This window comes from Mytilus galloprovincialis, chromosome 1 (assembly GCF_965363235.1).
Source record: "Mytilus galloprovincialis chromosome 1, xbMytGall1.hap1.1, whole genome shotgun sequence".
NCBI classification, from domain to species: Eukaryota; Metazoa; Mollusca; class Bivalvia; order Mytilida; family Mytilidae; genus Mytilus; species Mytilus galloprovincialis.
The window spans coordinates 76,002,720-76,023,319 of NC_134838.1; the positions used below are offsets into that span (position 1 = coordinate 76,002,720).

The following is a 20,600-nucleotide window of genomic DNA, read 5'->3' on the forward strand; positions in this document are numbered from 1 at the left end:
TTTGAGATCGGAATTATGAAATATGTAACATAGAGTAGATGAGCTTTCATTTGATATGCGACAACGCTATGTTCTAGAAAGTTTGATTTTTGCACTTAATAACCCTATCCAACTAATTTTTGGAGGTCGGGAATTTGATATTTCAAATCTACATATCATGACCTTTCATTTGATATACAACAACCCTTTCTTAAAAGAAAATTTATTTTTTGCACTCAATGACCCCATCCAACCAATTTTTGGGAGACGTCAATTTGAAATTTGAAATGTACGCTTTATGTTCTTTCATTTGATATGCGACAACCTTACCATCTGAGAAATTTGAATGTTTGCACTAAATGACCCAACCCGTCCCCCTGGGATGAAAAGGGGGTTTAAATTTTTCATTTTTAAGTAGAGTTTATTAAGACCTTCAATTTGATATATCAGATGACCCCATTTGACAAAGTGCAAATAATGATGCAATTTCAACTATATATAAATAGAAGTTATGAAACTGACAAAGTCAATGCAAAACTTGAAAATTTCAAATTGATTTTTTGGTGTTTTTTTCCATGGAATGTTTTTGGTATTTGGTCAAACATATAACTATGTCAACCTCTTCAATTTCTAAAACATTTTAAGTGGTAAGCTCTTGATGATTCAGATATACATGCCCCCGCTCGTAAAACTTCAAACTGTATTATCTCTAAAACGACAATAGATATCTCAAATCTGTTAAATGATAAATGATCTACAGTGGAAAGACAACATTATAGAAAAAGAATTGGGACAATTTCAAAGTTCACCAAGGTCACAATTAATCATCAAATATATGATGCAATACAAAACTTGAGAACCGGAAGTCGTAGAGACATGGGACTATCACCATTCAACTCAGGACCACTTGACCTTTCAAATATCATAAGGTCAAGGTCATAGTATAATGTGAAGGTCAAGGTGAAATTTCATCATGACCTGACATTGACCTCAAATTGAAGGTCTTGAACTACTGATCATCTTTGCAGTTTATAGTAGGTTGATATCTGTTACCTTTAAAAAGATATACACACAATACTATATACTTTTAAGAATCATCCCGTCGTAACTTTTGAACAGACAGTCGGACTCATTTGAGCTCAGTGTATAAAATGTAGAGCTCGTTGAGAGGAACATTTTATACGCTGTAAGTATGCAGCAAACTCTTATCGTTTTCTTAATATGAAAGCTTGAAATTGCAGCGTAATTTTTTTTGCACTCGGTGACCTTTGACCTTGGGTGCAAATTAAAGGTCACATGAACTTAAGATTATTGGTGTAGGTCCCAAGTCTTTACGACTTCTGGTTCTCGAGATACAATTTAAAAAAAATTGTGTATATTTTTTCAAGGGAAATAACTCCTTATAAGGGTTAACAACAAAATGATTGTATATGTTAATTAACATTTCCATCTGGTCTTGTACATGTTGCCGTTTTCAAATGGATTCTATCTTGAATACTTTTTGAGAAAAATGTAAAAGAAAGAAATTGCTTCAAGGGGACATAACTCTCATAGGGAATGATGAAATTCTTAGCAGCCTCATATGGTAACACATCATGATGAGATCTAACTATTGTCCAAATAAGGTCATGATATCTTCAAAAACAACGAGGGGGGGATGTCGAAAAAAACCAATAAAAGGGAGATAACTTCTAAAGGGGATGATGAAATCCTACACAGCCTCGTCTGGTAATACTTCATGATGAGGTCTACCGATGGTCCATGTTTGGTCTTGATAACTCCAATAGAAACGAGGGGAGGCCATGTTAAACAAATGCTGGATGAAAAAAAACAAAAAAAAACAGGAGAAAAACAATAAGGTCTTTCCTCGCGGAGAGGAAAGACCTTAATGATAATATAAAATGGAAAATAAGCAGGTCATTGGAGTCAATACAGTTTCAGGGGAGGTAACCGATAATAAGTATCCACAATCCTTAAATTACTAATAAGATGGGTTTAAATGGTTTCGTAATAAAGCAGGTCTTTGATGTTGGATGTGTACGGATTGAGAACTTATTTTATACATGAATTAAAAGGCGTTAGTTTTCTCGTTTGAATTATTTTACATTTGTTATATCGGGGTCTTTTGTAGCTGACTATACGATATTGGCTTTGCTCATTTTTTAAGGCCGTACGACGACCTTAAGTTGATAATGTATGTGTCAGTTAGTTTCTTGTAATCATACCAAATCTTCTTTTTTATACTTAAAGTCTGAAATAAGAAACACTGGTCAATATGATAAATCGAATGAGTTAACACTACAAATGTTTTGTCGTTTCAACACGAAATAGATCACGCAAAATTGTTTTGTCAAAGTAGCTGCCTTTGTAACACTGCATTGGGATATGGCGGGAAACGTTGTTCAACCTTCCAACGTTAAGAAGTGATTTCACTAAATCTACAGGAACCTTTATTCCGTTTAATTAATCAGGTTGATCTTACTATTTCTATTTGTTTCAAATGCCATATGTAAATAATATGAGAACAAGTACTATACTAGAACCTGGTTAATAAAGGCAACCGTAGTATACCGCTAAATAAGGTCGTAAAATTTAAGATAATTTGGCATTTTAAAAACATTTCCGTCAGTTTTTCAAATGAAAAAGTACAACTTATTTGTTATTTTTGTGTCACCCAGATGCATATTTATCGGGATCTTTTATAGAAAATCTAAACAGTCAGAAAATGTCAACAACATAAGGATATATCTTTAAACTGAACATTTATATTTTTCAGGTCAAGCACAAGCCGTATGGGATGTCAGAATTCCCGACGATGGACTACTGGAGATAAATGAAAAATTCCGAATAGTTCTTGAGGAACCTGTCAATGCCATTCTAGGAGAGAAGGATCGTGTTACAGTACGAATAATTAATGCTGAGAGTGGTAAGTGTCTTTACTTTGTTTACTTTTTGAAACGAAAACAACGAATCATTATAAATTTTCGCGTTAGTTCGATTTATGACAAACAACTCATTTTTATGCACCCAGTATACATCGTATTATACATAGACTTTGCAGTTTGAAATTTTTGTTCAGAATCACGCATCTTTCGTTGTCAAGGTTTTAAATGTTTCCTGTTTTTGAATAGTGTTTCCCTATGTGTGTCTGTTTAATTAAGTTTAAAAAACAAACGTAAAATATAGCGCTTATTTTATACTTTAGATTAATTTTAAACATGCTTAAATTGGTTCGTTTAAAAATCAAGTCTGTTGATCAACATTCAGCTTCAACACTCGGAGGCAAAGTTTGCAATAGACAAATACATAGATAAATATACGGAGCACCGTTATCAAAGTGGTGCCAAAGGAGTATCAAAATCAACCGCCTAAAGTCAACTTTGCGTTACGGAGTAAAAATAATTGAAATTATCAGAATATAATTATTATTAATAAAAAGTGACAGTATATTGAAATGATATGATTATGATAAGATATATAATTTTCCTGTAAATATCATGTACTAAGGGATCATATATTTTAATATTTGTTTTAAGGCGAATGCCCACAATACCTTGGAATGATATCCAAAGATCAAACAGAGTTAGTTGACATTGATGATCTTCTATTACCTGCCAATGGAAATACAGATACGTTTATAAAGGTAAGCTATATTTTAGTGCTTTAACTGTTTTTCTTTACATTTATCACATTAGTGCTCAAAGACAAACGAATTGCGTGATTTGTTTGCTATCAAAGAAGAAAAACTACTCATGTAATTAACGCAGTCCACAAGTTCATTTCTATGAAACTTATAGTTCTTGTTTTTATCTTTTTGAAAAGAGACGCTGATGTGAAATTAATTCGTTCAATACTAAAACACATAGCTTCACAAGGTACAATTATTGAAAACATACAATGTCCACATGTTGTTTGAATTAAAACTGTATATAAAACTTTGCCTACAATACTTAAATTGGACACAAAGACTAACGCTAATGATGATTTTCTTACCAGATTCTTAATAACGATTATATATGCGTCTGGCTTCAACTCACACGACAGCAAACATCCCTCTTTATTATATTCGGTTTTCTTACAAAAGGGCATGAACATCGTTTCAACGACCAGAGCTGATTTTTGTTTTTTTGCATATCCAGTGTTTCTGTTGTTCCGTTGTTTAACTATTATATTGTTGTGTTTCTCTTGGTTTAGTTTGTAACCCAAATTTGTTTTCTTTTAATCATTTAATGTCTTTTGAACAGCGGTATACAACTGTTGCCTTTATTTTGGACTGTATAATTACATATAAACAATCACAGGCTTACATTAATTTACATAAATTTTAAAAAAAATTAAAAGTAAACTTTATAATTAACTATATGTGAGTAAAGTTCAACATGAGTATATTGTTCAGAAATACCGGTATAAGATGTACAAATTCTCCAAGAGAACTTGAATTTGGAACATACATGTTAATACATACTTCTAGAACTGCTTTCTATAAAGCATCACACGAGTAGGAAAAATGTCTAATATAGAATATCTAGCATTATTTTAACAGGAGTTATGCCTTAAAATTATTAACCATATCATTCACATTTTTTTTCCTATTTAAAAAATAAACATACGAACATTTAGCTGTTTTCCATTATCACAAATTTTCAGTTTCTGAAAAAGTAATCTTTTGATCATCGGTAGCGGAAACTTTATAAATTCGTAATCGTTAGTATAATTCTTGAAAACAAATTCTATTGTTTTAGCTGCTTATGAATTCGTTCCTTTTTGTGTGGTTTTAATTTATTCTTTTTTTTATAAAACAGCGACCTTCTTCACATCTGTTCAAGTCGGGTAACCCAATAGACAATACTTACAACACTGAACCTGGGAAGAAATCAATACCAAAAGCTCCCTCTAGTGATGATGCTAACATAAACAAAACGTCTGACGTAAATGCAGCTAAACGTAAACGATCAAAAAAGAGAGGAAGAAAGAACAGAAAGAGAAAGAGAAATGGAAAGAAAAGGCGACGGAACAAGAAAAAGAAGAGAAAAAAGCTTCCACCTGTAGTGAACATACAGGTAATATATGCAATTGAAGAATTTTTTTCAAAAAACATCATCACATTTTTAAGCACATTTGATAAGTAGGTAGGCCATATTAAATAACGGGACACTCTCCATTTAAGTACTGAACAAGTTTTTAATTTTGGTCATTTAAATACTGTAAAAGTTAAAAAATTCGGTCAATCTTTCTATTGCAGGCACCACAAGAGTGTACCTCAACAACAAAAGGACTACTACATTTTGATATGTATTCACAACAAATGTACATATGTGATAGTGGTCAGTGGAAGAAATGGACGTCAGATAGCAAAGAAGAACAACAAGCGGACAGTAGATCGGACACTGAACTGTGTAATCAAGGTGAGCATGAATATAAAGGAATATTTAAGGTAAACTTCAATAAGAATTAGATAACAACCAAATAAGTTCAAATAACATTAACGTCTTAAAGATTTGAAACCCACAAAAAGCACTCAAATAAAATAATGCAATTTGCTTTCTATAATAGAAAATCAACAAAAAATTTACAAAAAAACATATGTCTAATCATTTAACATACTTCTATAGCGTGTACCACAATCAAATTTTAAGTAAGATAGTTTTTATATTTCAATATGTTGTGAAAAAGGATGAAAGGAAGACTGTTTTTTTGTAGTTTTGCATTCTTTTAACACAATTCTCTGACAGACTTATCAGTTAAATTCTTGTTGACATTTCGGAAAAAAGTAAGTGACCGATCGATAACATTTTTTTTTTTATTTTTTAATGTAATAGTCAAGATATTGCCTAACTATTCCTTCTGTATGTGTAAATGTTTGTGGTTATTTATTACCCTCGTTAGAAAAAATATCTTCAGGCCAACTTAAAATAAAACGCATTCGAAACTTTTAATGATCTATACTGATAAATATCTTTTATATTCAGGTACACATTTTGATGGCAGATGCTATACTTTCGTAAACGAGAGGCTTACATGGAATGCTGCTCAGTATAAATGTGAGGCAAAATCGTCAATGAAATCCACTGTGACATCAGTACGATCAAAGGAACATTTTGACTTCTTAGTTAATCTTGCAAAGAAAAAATCGTTTTGGATAGGTAAGTCGGTCTGTTTGGTTTCGTCGTTATTAATTTGAAGGGGGAAAGGCACGTTATTTTTAATAAATAATAGTACGTTTAAAATGAGAAAAGATGAATTGATAAAAAAAAATGAAAAGAAAGACGGTTTAAAATGTACACCTAGTGGCAAAGAAGTCATTAAGAGAGAAAAGAATATGCAAAAAGGATAAAAAAAATTGCAAAAATGTAGGTGTAGAAAAACGATTAAAGAATGTTTGGTAGATTGTTTGATTTCTATGGAAGAGTAAATCCGTATCCCTTTGAGTTTCCAGAACAATTGCGTAGTACAAGAGATTGAACACATGCACGGCTAAACTATCTTTCTTTTAATCGGAAAGAGATTACCTCTCTTTGTTACTAACGATATGTTTATTAATTGTCTTTTGTTAGATGTAAAAAAGAATACTGTACTAAACTAAAAAGCAGACTCATTAAAGTACAATATTGCAAAATACGATGGCAAAAGCTACATACATAATATGTGGCGGAATAAAACTAGTTTCGCGGGTGCACAATATTACCCTTTGCTTATCTATATATTGTAAATGTAAACACTCACAAAAAGTCTACATATTCCAACCAACAAGAGGGAAAATGTTGCAACACTCTTTTTATTCCACCGAGGAAAACACAAATATAGAATAAAGATAAAAAACACTTTTTTATCAAGATAAACAGCAAATATCAACATAATAAAGGTATAGTCGTACTTGTTCTAAGTACTCAATGAACAATATATACACCTTATCTTATCTAAAAGAGAATAATCGGCAAAATTGTTTTAAATAGAACTTAGTAAGTCCAGTACAATTTGAAATTATTTTTTGTCAAAACTGCAATCAAGTTTTAACGACTGTACATATTTTATAGTATTACTTTAATTATGGATTCCTCATTTACTTCGTTTTTAGGTTTAACCAACAAGGAAAAGCCCATGGCTTGGAAGTACCTCAATAACGAGCCGTACGGCGATGGCACTTTTGCCAACTGGGGGAGAAAACAACCAAATACACGTGGTCGAAACGTGAATAAACATTGTGTCCAAGTTGGCAAAAACCAAACCTGGCGAAATAAACGATGTGATACAACCACCAAAAGGTTTATATGTGAAGGAATTCCAAACACTAAATCAATAAAAACAAAACGATCGCGTTCAAGAAGGAGGCACAAGTATTCAAGATTCTTCTAAACATTTATGAAAGAAGTGTTGAAGATTTTAATAAGTGCCGTTGTTGGCACTACAAAGGTTGTGACGTCACATGATTGTGCTGATGTGTCTCCTCCGACGAAAGACTTAGTGCTGACGAGAAACCTATATTTATATTAAGATTAAACTATATTTAAATTACAAGACAATGTATGCTAATGCTGTAAAATATCATTTTACAAAAAGCAAAACAAAAATATTATTTATATGTATAGACTTGTATTATTATTGATTGTATGACTGGTATATGTGATAGTTGTTTTATTTGCAACGGACAAAAGGGTACAATTATAAACAATAGTAATGTATATAATATGTACAATTAACTTACATGTAGCTTTAGAAAATGAATATAAGATGTTGATAATTACCAAAGTAAAACATAAGGGCATGTCGATTGTGATACTGTTTTTGTTAATTATATATTATATATACATCATGTTTATATTGATAATCACTTATTTTACTTATAAAATTATATCCCCACTCAAATACTGGGGGTGTATTACATTACCTTGACCTTCTGTTCATCCAAAATATTTTTCAGTGAAACTAAACTCTGATATTAATGCATAGAAATCTTTGTCAGCAGCTGGAAAGTGACGAGGTACTGAACATTTTTCGGTTTCATCAGACACCTACTTCTTATTTGTACATAGCTTGAAATTCATTTTTGCAATATCGATGTTCAATGAACTTAAAAATGTTTATCAAACATTTCTCCATTACTATTGAACAAAATGACATCATAAATGGAAAAAAAAATTGACATCATAAATTAAAAAAAAAAATTGACATCATAAATGAATAAAGCTTGGCAGTACAATGATTATCTACTTGTTATCCGCTCCTATTTCATTAGAGGAAAAACACAAGCGACTTGAGAAAAACTCATATCTTAAGAATTGAGGTTAGAATATGCATCATACTTTGAAAGAAACATTTATACCACAACTTAAACGTAAGAGGCAATATACTATAAAGTTGTATTTCTTCTTTCTTAACACTTAAACTGTTCAATAAATTGATTGATTGATTGGTGACCTATTACATAGATATAGTATAATATAGCTGACGTGAGATATCAAGTTTTTTACACAGCACTCATAGTTGTTTGGTAACAATTTGTTATATATTTTATAACAAAATCAACAGTATGCGAACTCAGTATATCGGAACTTCCCTTTGCTTAACCAAATCATTCATAAATTGCGTTTATTTCTAAGAGGTCTGCAATAATGTTGATTTATTGCAGATTTAAACGTTTATCATAAGTCTATAGGTTAATACTCACATTTGTTTTTTTCATGCCAGCAGTAAATGTTAATCAGGGAAAACTTGGTATCTCAAAAAAAAATCGTAAAGTAAGTTTTTCAGCATATTATGTAATGATCTCGTAACACAAACAAACTTATTCATGGAAAGTAAATTGTATTGCTTTTGCATTTTGGTTTTGTTTACTTATTTGTATTTTGGAGACGATTTGCTTGTCTTTTTTATGTTTTATGCATTTTTGTGCTAAGAACACATGTTCTGTCCTTAATTCACACACTTTTGCATGAAGACTTGCTTAAAAGTCGATTTTTACTGTGGTCATGCATTACATATTAGTTTTTTTTTAGGGCAGTAGTAAAAGTTACAGTCGGTAGAAGATTTTTAATATATGCATTTGGCAATGAGAAAATAAGGTATTTACGAATTTTGGGACATAAATAAATACAAAAGATCTTCGTATAATCATAACCGCTTGTTTCTTAAAAATACGAATAGAAATGAATTTTGCTTTCGTAGATATTAAAATGGTTAAGTTTGGTAAAAAAATTTAAGTCAATTGTGTGTTTCCTGGAATTAAATATCATCGTGATGACTATAAGTTATACTTGTCGTGTGATTTAATTGCATACAAATGGTATAATGTAAAGTATATACGTTTGGTGATTTTAAAACACATTATCCGTATACTAGTAACTGGTAAGTAGTTATTGAAACAACTGAAATATGTATTCTTTTCGATAAGGTTAAGTTCATATTTACATATCAAAATTCTGCAAGTGCTTAGTATTAAGGATTTGCAAAAGCAAACATAACAAAAGTGGTGGGATAATTTCTATAACTTAACTATGAATGGTAAGTAATGTGAAATATTTAAACATTCAATAGTATACAACATAAAGACAGGCTAAAACTAATTTTATGGATTTCCAATTCAGAAATTGTATACTTTGAGACGTTTTGTGTTAAACTTTTGTCTTATTTCGCTTTGAAACTATGTCCAATGACAAAGCACTCACCTAATGATGAAGTGTATTTTACAATTGAGAGTTTCATCTTCCATATAATCACCTGAAATGAATCTCGCCTTGATCAGTTAGAGAGGTTTTTACCTTAGATGTAGCCCGTTGAATAGTTATGATTGAAACTACGCTTTTGTTCATGACTGGAATATAAATTTGCTATTTAACTCATAGTCATTTTCCTACAACTTGAATAGGAAGATATCTAAATTGCACAAGTAATGTCGTATTGTATTTCTATACAATAGACTTTTTTGTCTTTTTAACATGGATTAAATTTTTCGTGTTTGATTCATTTCAAAATTGAATGAAAGATCGGGATTATTATCATTTGTATAAATATCATCATCTGTTTCTGTTGTTGAGTTTGTAAGCAATAGTAAATATGACTCATTTTGCTTAATTATTTTGTAATGATAATAAAACAGAATTAGTGTTTTAATTTTTTTCTTTGTATACTATTATATATGACAATTTGTTGCAAACGTCATCAGTGAGAGAGTAACCCAACATATGAACTTAATAAAGTAATAACAACAAGTTAAACAAACATAATGGCTATCCACTCGTTAACTCGTACAGAGAAAAACGAAATATACCAAAGTGTTCAAACAAACTCATAAGTCAAGAAATTAATTGACAAAGCAAAATCAAACTGATAAACTACAGTATATAGAAAAACTAAAGACTGGTCAACACGAATCCCCCCTAAAACATCGGGGTGCTCTCAGGAATCCGGAAGGTTAGGCAGATACTGCTCCATATGTGGCACCTGTCGTGATGATCATACAAGTACAAACCCAGTGATAAGTTTAATTCGGTAATCACAGTCATGGAAAAGGGGACGGGGTGGTAGTTATGACAATTGGAAGATATCCGACGTCATCTGTGAAACAGCAACTTACTTGTGATGGCGTCCGTAAAAGTTACGAAGGGATGATTTCAACCACTTTGAACGCTTGATTTAATAGTTTCAGGTAAATTATGTTAAAATGACCGTGTCTTGAAAAGAAGATGACTGTTTCATGCATATCCCAGACGGACATTGTCCGGACAAAATTAATTTTTTGTCCGGAATATATGACCGTTTTGGAAGCCATGTCAGTTCTGGAAATGTGTGTATTGTAAGCCCTTAAAGTCCCCACCAACTTACAAAGTACCTGGGGCAGATAAGTAAGAGCACAATATATAAAAAAAAATGAAAATCTATAGTTATGGAAAATGAGTGGACCTTTTCAAATGGTGTTTGCTTACTTTGTAATTTACCATCTCCTGCAAAAATTAATATTTTAATTTAAAAGAGAAGAGTCGAAAATTTTAATTTAGAAAACCGTGGTTTATTGATATTTAAATTTCATAAATCGATTAAGGTGGTACCAAACACCCTGACTAGAATAAGTTTGGCTCGTTTGATTTTCATAAAATTTTGATAAAATATTGACTTTGACACTTTGACAAATATATGAAAATTTCAAAAACTTTGAACCACACGCTATCTCGGAAAAAAATCTTTGGATATATAGCAGTTTGACAAAAACTAATTTTGATCATTGGGAAGCTTAATATTTCCTTAACAATACAACGTGATTAATTAATTAGTTAACATTCAGCTAATGTTTATAGAGTTATATCTCTGTAGTGTTATGTACCACATTAAGAAGATCCTGGGTGGCCTATAGTCAATATCATTCCGGGAAGAAAGCAGTAGAACAAACAACAGTAAAGGAAAACACAGATTCTCAATTTCTGAATGAAAAGATTGTGCAACACAACACAACACAACACAACAACAACAAGACGTTCGTGTCACTCAGTCTTTAGTTTTCTATTTAGTGTTTTTTTAGATTGTTTGTCTTTTCGCTGTAATTCGTTTTCGTTTTCACGCCATTGCGTTGTCGGTTTCTGTTTTGAATGTCCCCTTGGTATATTATCTTTCTTTTTTTCGAAACAAGTTCTGTATCCCAGTATATATGATGAGTTTATTGTTATCAAAGTGAAGAAGGGGTTTCTGAAATGATTCCGTTGATATATTTTTTAATTTGAGATCATAAATTATGATTACCTGAACTATTTGGAAATCAGCACTTACAAACAAAGTCCAATGGACACTCATACTAAGAACGTCAAAACAATTAAACCTTATTATATTAACCAAACCAAACACTATTTCTGCCCTTGCATGATTAAGGCCATTTGACATGGTTAAAATACTATCCAAATAACAATATTGATTCAATAATGATGTAATTGACTCAAATAAGTCAATTTACGTATCTGGTGCGTTAAGATTGGTACCATTTATGTTATTACATCGTTTAAAATAGTTGTTCTATACAATTACTTTAATTGGTATCCTTTTAACAATTGATTAAATTGACTAAATAGAAGTTCTTTAGTACGTCTTTAAAATCAAAGCAGCAAATCCTTCCTTGAACTAAAACTAAGATATGACAGAAATCAGTTGACTCACTTTTCACAATTGATCTCCTTTATACCACCTATTTTAAATGAGCAAATAAACTAATATGTCTTACTGGATATGATAGAGTTCAGCTTGCCGAATACCTTATTTTCCAATTGAAGCTTTGTTTCAGGAACATTTAACATCACAGAGTAAACACCTTCACGTCACAATGTTTCAAGACGCGTTTTTCCCGAATGACTAAAAGTTAACCAGGACAGTGCATTCATACGACCGATATTGGAATCTTGTGTATTGACTAATTGGTTTAATTGATTTCAAAAGAACAATGATTTCGATAGAATTGCTGTAAAATCAAACTACCCAAAAATCATTTATTTAAAAAGAAATGTAATACTAGTTCAAAGCACCATAGAAGTACTTCTGTTAAGTAAGCTAAACGAATAAATCCTTATGACTTGTTATATCGATACATGTATGACAAAGTTTAAAGTTATCAAGTCACCTAAACCCATCAATCCTTATGACTTGTTATAATAACGTTTAAACTTGTCAAGTCAATCAAACTATTCGTCTGGTTTGCCTAGATATGCATGTCACAGTTCAAATCAATCGAACCAGTTGATATTATTTAAACAATTGAAATTCTTTATAATACAAATAACTTGTTTGCAAAAGGATTGAAATTTGTTCAAACGAACCAATCCATATCTCATATTGACAAACTTTATCTGCTCATTCATATAGGTAATACCAAGAAATCACATGTACCTGTTACGTTTCTATGAATGGTGGCGTTTGTATTTGCTGCTGATCTGTGTTTATATTGTTTCGTTGTTTTCCTCTTATAAAACAGTTGATGTGTTTTCATCGGTTTTATAAGCCTGGTACCTTTGATAACTGTTTACACCACTGGGTCAATGCCACAGCTGGTAGGCGTTTCGTCCCCGAGGGTATCACCAGCCAAGTAGCCATCCCTTCTGTGTTGACATGAATATCAATTACATGGTCATTTTAATAAATTTACTGCTTGCAAAAGTATGAATTATTCGAAATACTATGGATTTTCTTATCCTAGGTATAGATTACCCTGGCCGTATTTGGCTCAAAATGAACATAGGGAAAACGAAAGTAATGTCAATCAACGACCAATCAAATTAAATTCCATTAAAGATTGGATCCTAAAACATCGAGGAAATAGAAGACTTTACATTCCTATGCAGTGTAATAAGCAGTGATAATGTAAAGACATCAAAGCAAGACTGAGTAAAGCTAGAACATGCTTCTGTTAACTCAGACAAATCTGGAAATCGTCATCCCTTGCCAGAAACACAAAACTTAAAATCTACAACAGCAATGTCAAATATGTACTGCTTTATGGCTCAGAATGTTGGAGAATTATACAAACTGACTTCAACAAACTGGCTGCATTCCACAATACCAGCTTGAGAAGAATATGTAAAATCTTTTGGCCCAAAAAAATAACTGACCAATCAGGAACTATTCAAACTGACAGCACAAAGAGATATAAGAGATGAAATAAAAACCAGAAGATTGAAATGGATAGGCCATGTCTTAAGGGAGGGACCAGCAAACATCACTAAAGTGTCACTGAGGTGGACTCCAACTGGCAAGAGGAAAAGGGGAAGATCAAAAGAAACATGGAGAAGAACAGTGGAAAGCGAGATGAAGGAGGTTGTGATGTCATGGCGAGAAGTAGATAAGAAAGCACAAGACAGAGTGTTATGAAGAGAGCTGGTGTCGGCCTTATGTGCATCAAAGCACGAAGAGGATTAAGTTAAAAAGTTAAGTATTTGGCACAACTTTTGGGAATTTTTGGTCCTCAATGCTACTAGTATATACTCTTGTGTGCTTTCTGACTATTTCGATCTGAGCGTCACTGATGAGTCTTATGTAGACGAAATACGCGTCTGACGTATCAAATTATAAGCCTGGTACCTTTGATAACTATTGCTTTGTTGTCGCTAATCGATTTATGACTAATGAACCGTGGCAAACTACTTTTGTCTTTATTTACGTTCAGTTTACACAATTGATTGATTTGATCACCATAGCGCAATTGTAATAAATTTTAAAGTTTTTAAAAAAATTACTATACCCCTAAAAAATGAATCAACCCAAACAATCTTTGTTGACTCTTTATATATTTCAGATTGACCCTAATAAGACATTTGATTCAACTGTGCTCAATAGTGCAATTTGTTCAATGAATTGAGTTATAACAAAGCTACTCATGTTAAACAGTTAAACCAGCCAATCATTCTTATCTGATAATGACTGATTCAATTTGCAAGATTGATATCCCTTATCAAGTCAGTTAAACCTGTCATTACGTCTGGTTTTGGATGATGGATTTCAATGTTTTTATTTGGCTCATTTCCATAATTTTCTCGTTTGAATTTTTGTAAAATTATTCATTTTAGCGCCTTTATAGTTTAGTATGTGGTATGGGCTTTGCTCATTGTTGAAAGCCGTATAGTGACTTATAGTTGTTAATTTCTTTTGTCATTTGGTCTCTTGTGGAGAGTTATCTCCTTGGCAATCATACCACATCGTCTTTTTTATATTGACTGAATCAAATGATCCCCGTTGTGCAGTTGATTCAATTGTCAATTTGCATAATTCCTTTATTTTCTATCAAAACGTCTAATCCTTCTCGTGTGGCCCAAGAACACAATTGTACTAGTGAGAGGTTTGGTTAGCTATAAAACCAGGTTCAATCCACCACTTTCTACATAATGAAATGTCTGTACCAGTTGTTATCCACTTGTTTGATGTGTTTTGGTGAGCTTTTGAATTTGCCATTTGATTATAGAGACTTTCCATTTTGAATTTTCCTCGGAGTTCAGTATTTTAGTGATTTTACTTTTTTTCGTAATGCATTTCTTTAAGATAATATGCCAGCTTTGCTGGCACTTATGGTAGAAGCATCGTTTTAAAATAAAGAACGACAACTCTCTCTACACGACCCATCTGAAAAGTTTCGTCACTCTCGTTAAATCTCGTACGATTATTTTTTTTAATGGCGGCCGAATTTAACGTTTCAACGCGAGCTTGAAAAAAGGGACAGATCGGAATAATTTCGATGTTAAATACGACATGAATTTTTGGTTGTTTACAAAAACAAGAATTCAGAAATTTTGGCAACTTGTGTAGCTTATTTAAATTTTATTGTACCACGGAAATTACCGAAGTTAGGACAACAACATCTGACGCCATGTTTCGTCTGCTACAACTTTCCATTATCAGTGAGGTCAAAACAAATTACTTGAATAATCACAGGTACTTCATTTAAAAGTCACGAAATCATAATTAACGATAACATATTTAGCGTAAACGTTCCGTCCAGACATGGGAATACAGAAAAAAACCTCTGCAAGTAATACATTTCGGATTTTTAATTAAACTCCGGTGCACTGATTGACCAGGACTACTTATGTTCATCTGCCACATAATTCCACACATCAAGGAACAGTGATAATGACGTTGGTTATACTGTTGAATGTGATCACGGTTATTCATGTAGCCAATGGCGTATCCAGAACTTTTCATAAAGGGGGCACGCTGACGGGGCACTCCAGTCATGCTTCGGTGATTCCCTATATAATCAACCAAATTTTCCCCACGAAAAAGCCCCCCCCCCTCTCTCTCCTGGATCCGCCTATGGTAGCCCACATACTAAATCACAACTTTAATAACAAAAGTTTAAAACAAAAAAAATATTCAAATAATTCACAATCTTTTATTAATTCTGTACTTCCTTTGGCAAATTCTCAACACATCTTTTTATTGATTATGTCACATATCAGATATCTACCTTATAAGTCCCAGGAGAAGGAAACTGTTTTGTTTTCTCTCTTTCTAAGGTAAATCATAAAAGGAGACTTGAGTCTGAGTAGTACATTTAGTACTGTATATATTGATGCTCCCATATTGTCCAAAATTATATTTTATGGGGAGATTATGATAACCCATGAGAATCTGACCATGACTTTGATACATGTAGGTATATACAGGGCATGTTACTTGGAAGTATGTGGGCTACATCCTTTAAAATTCAAGCTGCAGCAGTCCCCTGAATATAATTTATGCACCAGTTTAAATCTGATCAAAACATTTTCACTCTACCAAGTACTTTATCACTTTATTACTGTCAGGTTCACATTTCAACCTATTTAGCAATACACACTTATGGTTACATGTATATAACATCACAGTACCAAAATTGCACTCATTTACCAAATTGCTATTCAGCAAAAAAAACCTGCAGAAATCTTACAAGTTTTCTTTCCCCATGACCATGTTAAGTTATATAATTATCATCTTTTTAAAATGAGCAAATTAAATTTGTTACCAGCATCCTTTTCTTAAAAAAATAATAGTTGAAGCATGGAATAAAATCAAATTGTTTGAAATATTTGAAGAAATAAAACAAAACATCTGTTTATATTCCAGTTTTAAGGATTTGAAATTAACCATACATGTAATGATGTATGGAATTTGGGTACTGACCTCATTACAGTATCATGGATTGTTTAGAGGTCATTTCAAACCCATTTTTCTATGACTTTACATGGACTCAAAACTAAATTGGTGTAACTATATTGTAAACAAGGATAGTCTACAAAATAAGCACAGAATAAACTTTTGCCTGGTACATAAACAAAAGTTGGTGAAAAAAAACTGATAATAATGAAAATAGGTGCAATTTGGGTATTCTCATGTTATCAACTTCACAACAGAACTACAAATTTATTTTCATGACCAAAACAAAAAAAAAGTAAAAACCTGAAGGCAATAAAATGCTTCACCATGCACAGCCTGATACAACCACAGATGTATATTTAGCATATAAAAAACACCAAATTTTTTATGTCAGTTGAAATCAAACATATTCTAATTTGAAAACAGGTATCAGGTGAACTCAAACATTTCTATTCAGCAGAAGTCTTTAACTCCTTAATTTCATATGATAGTAAGTCCTACAAAAATATTGAAAATGTGTACATTTAATTTTTTTTCTAGCTTCTCTCATGTGGAAGCGGTACCTTTTTGGTCACTATTTATGTGTTGCGTCTAAATAAGAATTGTAACACTTTATAGTGACTGAACAGGTTAAACAAATACTTCTCAAGAAACAGAAAAAGAAGACAACTTGGAACAGCACAAGTCATACCAGTATACATGTATGTAGGAATAAAAACTCAGATCAGAATAGCATGGACAATATGTTAGGTATATGTCCTTGTGAATATATAGTGAGGAAAGTTATCAATAATTCTGCAGATAAGGCCAATTAAAATTAATTGATAGATTTTCATCCCCGCCCGCCACTCTGAAATCTTCCCGCCCCGATTTTTTTTATTTTTGAAAAAATTACGATTTCCGGATTTTGTTCATTTCCGTTACCGATAACCGTCGATAATTTCGTTTCATTTAAAACTAACTGTTTAAAATGCAGAATGTCAGTTTTCGTATTTCGGGTATTCTTACTAAATTATTAAGTCGATATATGCTGCTGATCTATGATGACAACATCATTTACTGAGAATAGAGATTGATTACGAAAAAAGCGTGAACTATTCGGGTTACGAGTAATACGCTGTGTACAAGAACGCAAATCGCCGAATGTCACAAATGTTTGTGACTTGAGTAAAACACCTTGGATTTTTTATATTTATACAATGACTTTGTTTCAAGAAATTTGGACTGTGAATGAAACCAAAAAGCGTAAAAATCGTGGACACATTTGTACAAAAATCATGACTGGAATAAAGAAATTGAAACAAGCATGAACTTGTTAGATTGGTGATCGTATTTGGAGTTCAGAAAGTCGACAAACATACGCATTTTTAATTTATTAAGTACCGGTCTTTGTAAGAATCATGCATGTTCCTGTTGATGGGCGATTCATGACCCCTCTTCAAATGTCTTTATATTTTGTTTATGATGAAGGTATGGTATGAAAATAAGTTTTCTGTATTAATTTTTTCTTTTCAACTTTGGTTGCCATGGAAACCATCCTTACAAAATTTTGCCTAAATACGTCCATAAGTAGCCTTTGAAAATTGAAATATAATGGATTTTAAAGAACCATAGAAATAAAGTTAATCAATACAAACAATATGTATATTTACAGTATTGACAAACACAACCCCAAACTATACAAAAACGTTAAAATTTTGAATTTACTAAATGGTTTGTTTCCATAGCAACCATTTAAAAATGTGTTAAAATTCGAAAATGAAAAATTTCAAAAACTTTAAAATTTTAAATCTGTTTATCTCCCAAGACCAACAATACCATGACATGTCATTGACAAATTTTGAAAGACCACATTCTATATATTCAGAAAATAAAAAGAAAGTCGTGTGTTTTTTTTTTCTTTAAAAAAATAATTTTAGTCAAAAATTGTCAATTTTCACCAAAATTCAGATTACCAAACAGATGAATACTGAAACATTTTGAACTTAAAAAGCTAAAACATTCCATTTATGCGTGCATTCCTGACACAAATTTGGTAATTATAAATGAGAAAATATGATTGATAGAGATATTTTTGTAGAGAAGGACATTTTTTCTTTCTGGGCATGGTGCCCCCCCCCCCCTTTTTTTTCAAAATTCAAAAAATCATTAATAAATTTAAAAGATGGAATTCAATTGTGAACATTTTGAGCATTAAAACATGAAATTTCTTCAAAGGGTGAGGGCAATAATAGAACCCAATACACAATTTTTATATATTAGATTTTTTTTAGAAATGGGGAATGTGTCAAAGAGAGAACAACCCAAACAGAAATTTAAAATCTTTAGATTCTATTTCATGGTCTTTAAAATTGACTCTAAAGAACCTGAATCGATCACCTGTAATTTTTGGTTAAATCTTGCATCAATGATTATTTGTCCCTTCAATATATATCAATGAGTGGCTTAACAATTCCATTTAAATGTTCTTTGTATCTGTCGTTTTTTCTTCAAAAGCAAAAAATGAATTTTACCCCTATGTTCCATTTTAGCCATAGTGGCTAAGTTTCTTGAAGTACAAGGAAATAAAAAACTAAATTTATACAAGATTATAACTCCCAAGTTTGGCTGAAATTGATTAAGCATATTCAATATCAAAAGAAGATTTTTTTTTTAAAGGAAGCAAACTAGATGAACAAATTGTGAAAAATTTCTTTAAAGGGCTATAACTCCAAAAGGATTCAATTGACAATTCTGGTCATATAAACTTATTTGTAGATCCTACTTTGCTGAAAGTTGTGCTGTTTACTGTTTATCTTTGTCATTAATAATATTCAAGATAATAACCAAAACTGCAAAATTTCCGTACAATTAACAATTAAGTGGCAGCAACCCAACAATGGGTTGTTAGATTCATCTGAAAATTTGCTCTTAAAAGGCTTTAGTGTTTGAGATATGAGCTACACACTGCATTTTACCCCTATGTTCTTATTTTACCCATGGCGGCCATGTTTTTTTACAAAATAGAAAATAGAACACAAACTTAATTCTAGATATCCTAAGGATCATTCAGTTTATAAGTTTTACTGGAATTGGTTAAGTAGTTTCAGTGGAAATGTTTCAAATATTTTACACCGGACAGACGACAACGGAAGCAAAGTGATGGCAAAATTCACAGTTCCTTTGAAACGGTGACCTAAAAAAACTACGTCCGTTCTATCAGAAATAAACTGAAAATAAAAAATAAAAAATTTGTACCATCGAGAGCGCTAACAAGGCAACTTTCCATAAATTTTAATATTTTTAAGGGTCATAACTCTTTTAAAAAAGATAATTGTCCATGATTATAGAACTCATCCGAGATATTGTTGATATTAATCTAGTGTATAAGTTTTATTAAAAATCTGGCAAGAATTGTACCTGTGGGAGCATTAAAGGGGCTATTTTCCATAAATTTATTATTTTCAAGGGTTATAAATGTTTTTATTAAAGTCGATTGACCACCAATATCTAACTTGTTCGAGATATTGCTTATAATAACCTAAAGTATTAGTTTCTTAAAAATCTGACATTTGGTACATGTGCGATCGCTGCAAGGACAGCCAGATGGACACAAGGACGGATGGCAATCAAAATTTTAAGCAGACCATGTTTAAACGAAAAAAATTAAGTTCTAATTTCGATTTTTATTAATTGAAAATTTTTTGGTCGCATATTGGTATCACGTTGGCGTCGTCGTCGTCCGAAGACATTTGGTTTTCGCACTCTAACTTTAGTAAAAGTAAATTGAAATCTATGAAATTTAAACACATGGTTTATGGCCATAAAAGAAAGGTTGACATTGATTCTTGGTGTTTTGGTCCCAACAGTTTAGGAATTAGGGGCAAAAAAGGGCCCAAATAAGCATTTTTCTTGGTTTTCGCACAATAACTTTAGTATAAGTAAAAAGAAATCTATAAAATTTTAACATAAGGTCTCTATGACCACAACAGGAAGGTTGGGATTGATTTTGGGAGTTTTAGTCCCAACAGTTTAGGAATTAGGGGCCA

At 31.8% G+C, this 20,600-nt stretch overlaps 1 protein-coding gene across 1 annotated transcript in view; it reads left to right on the plus strand.

Annotated features, from left to right (window-relative positions):
• The window catches only part of LOC143084005 (FRAS1-related extracellular matrix protein 1-like), a 37,884-nt gene extending 30,324 nt beyond the window's left edge, over nucleotides 1-7,560 (plus strand). The window contains exons 5-10 of the mRNA XM_076260415.1: nucleotides 2,756-2,905; nucleotides 3,516-3,622; nucleotides 4,782-5,039; nucleotides 5,222-5,384; nucleotides 5,949-6,122; nucleotides 7,055-7,560. Coding sequence (XP_076116530.1) covers nucleotides 2,756-2,905; nucleotides 3,516-3,622; nucleotides 4,782-5,039; nucleotides 5,222-5,384; nucleotides 5,949-6,122; nucleotides 7,055-7,332 — 1,130 coding nt within the window. The 3' untranslated portion in view covers nucleotides 7,333-7,560. The remainder of the gene's footprint in view (nucleotides 1-2,755; nucleotides 2,906-3,515; nucleotides 3,623-4,781; nucleotides 5,040-5,221; nucleotides 5,385-5,948; nucleotides 6,123-7,054) is intronic.
• Nucleotides 7,561-20,600: the final 13,040 nt, after the last annotated feature.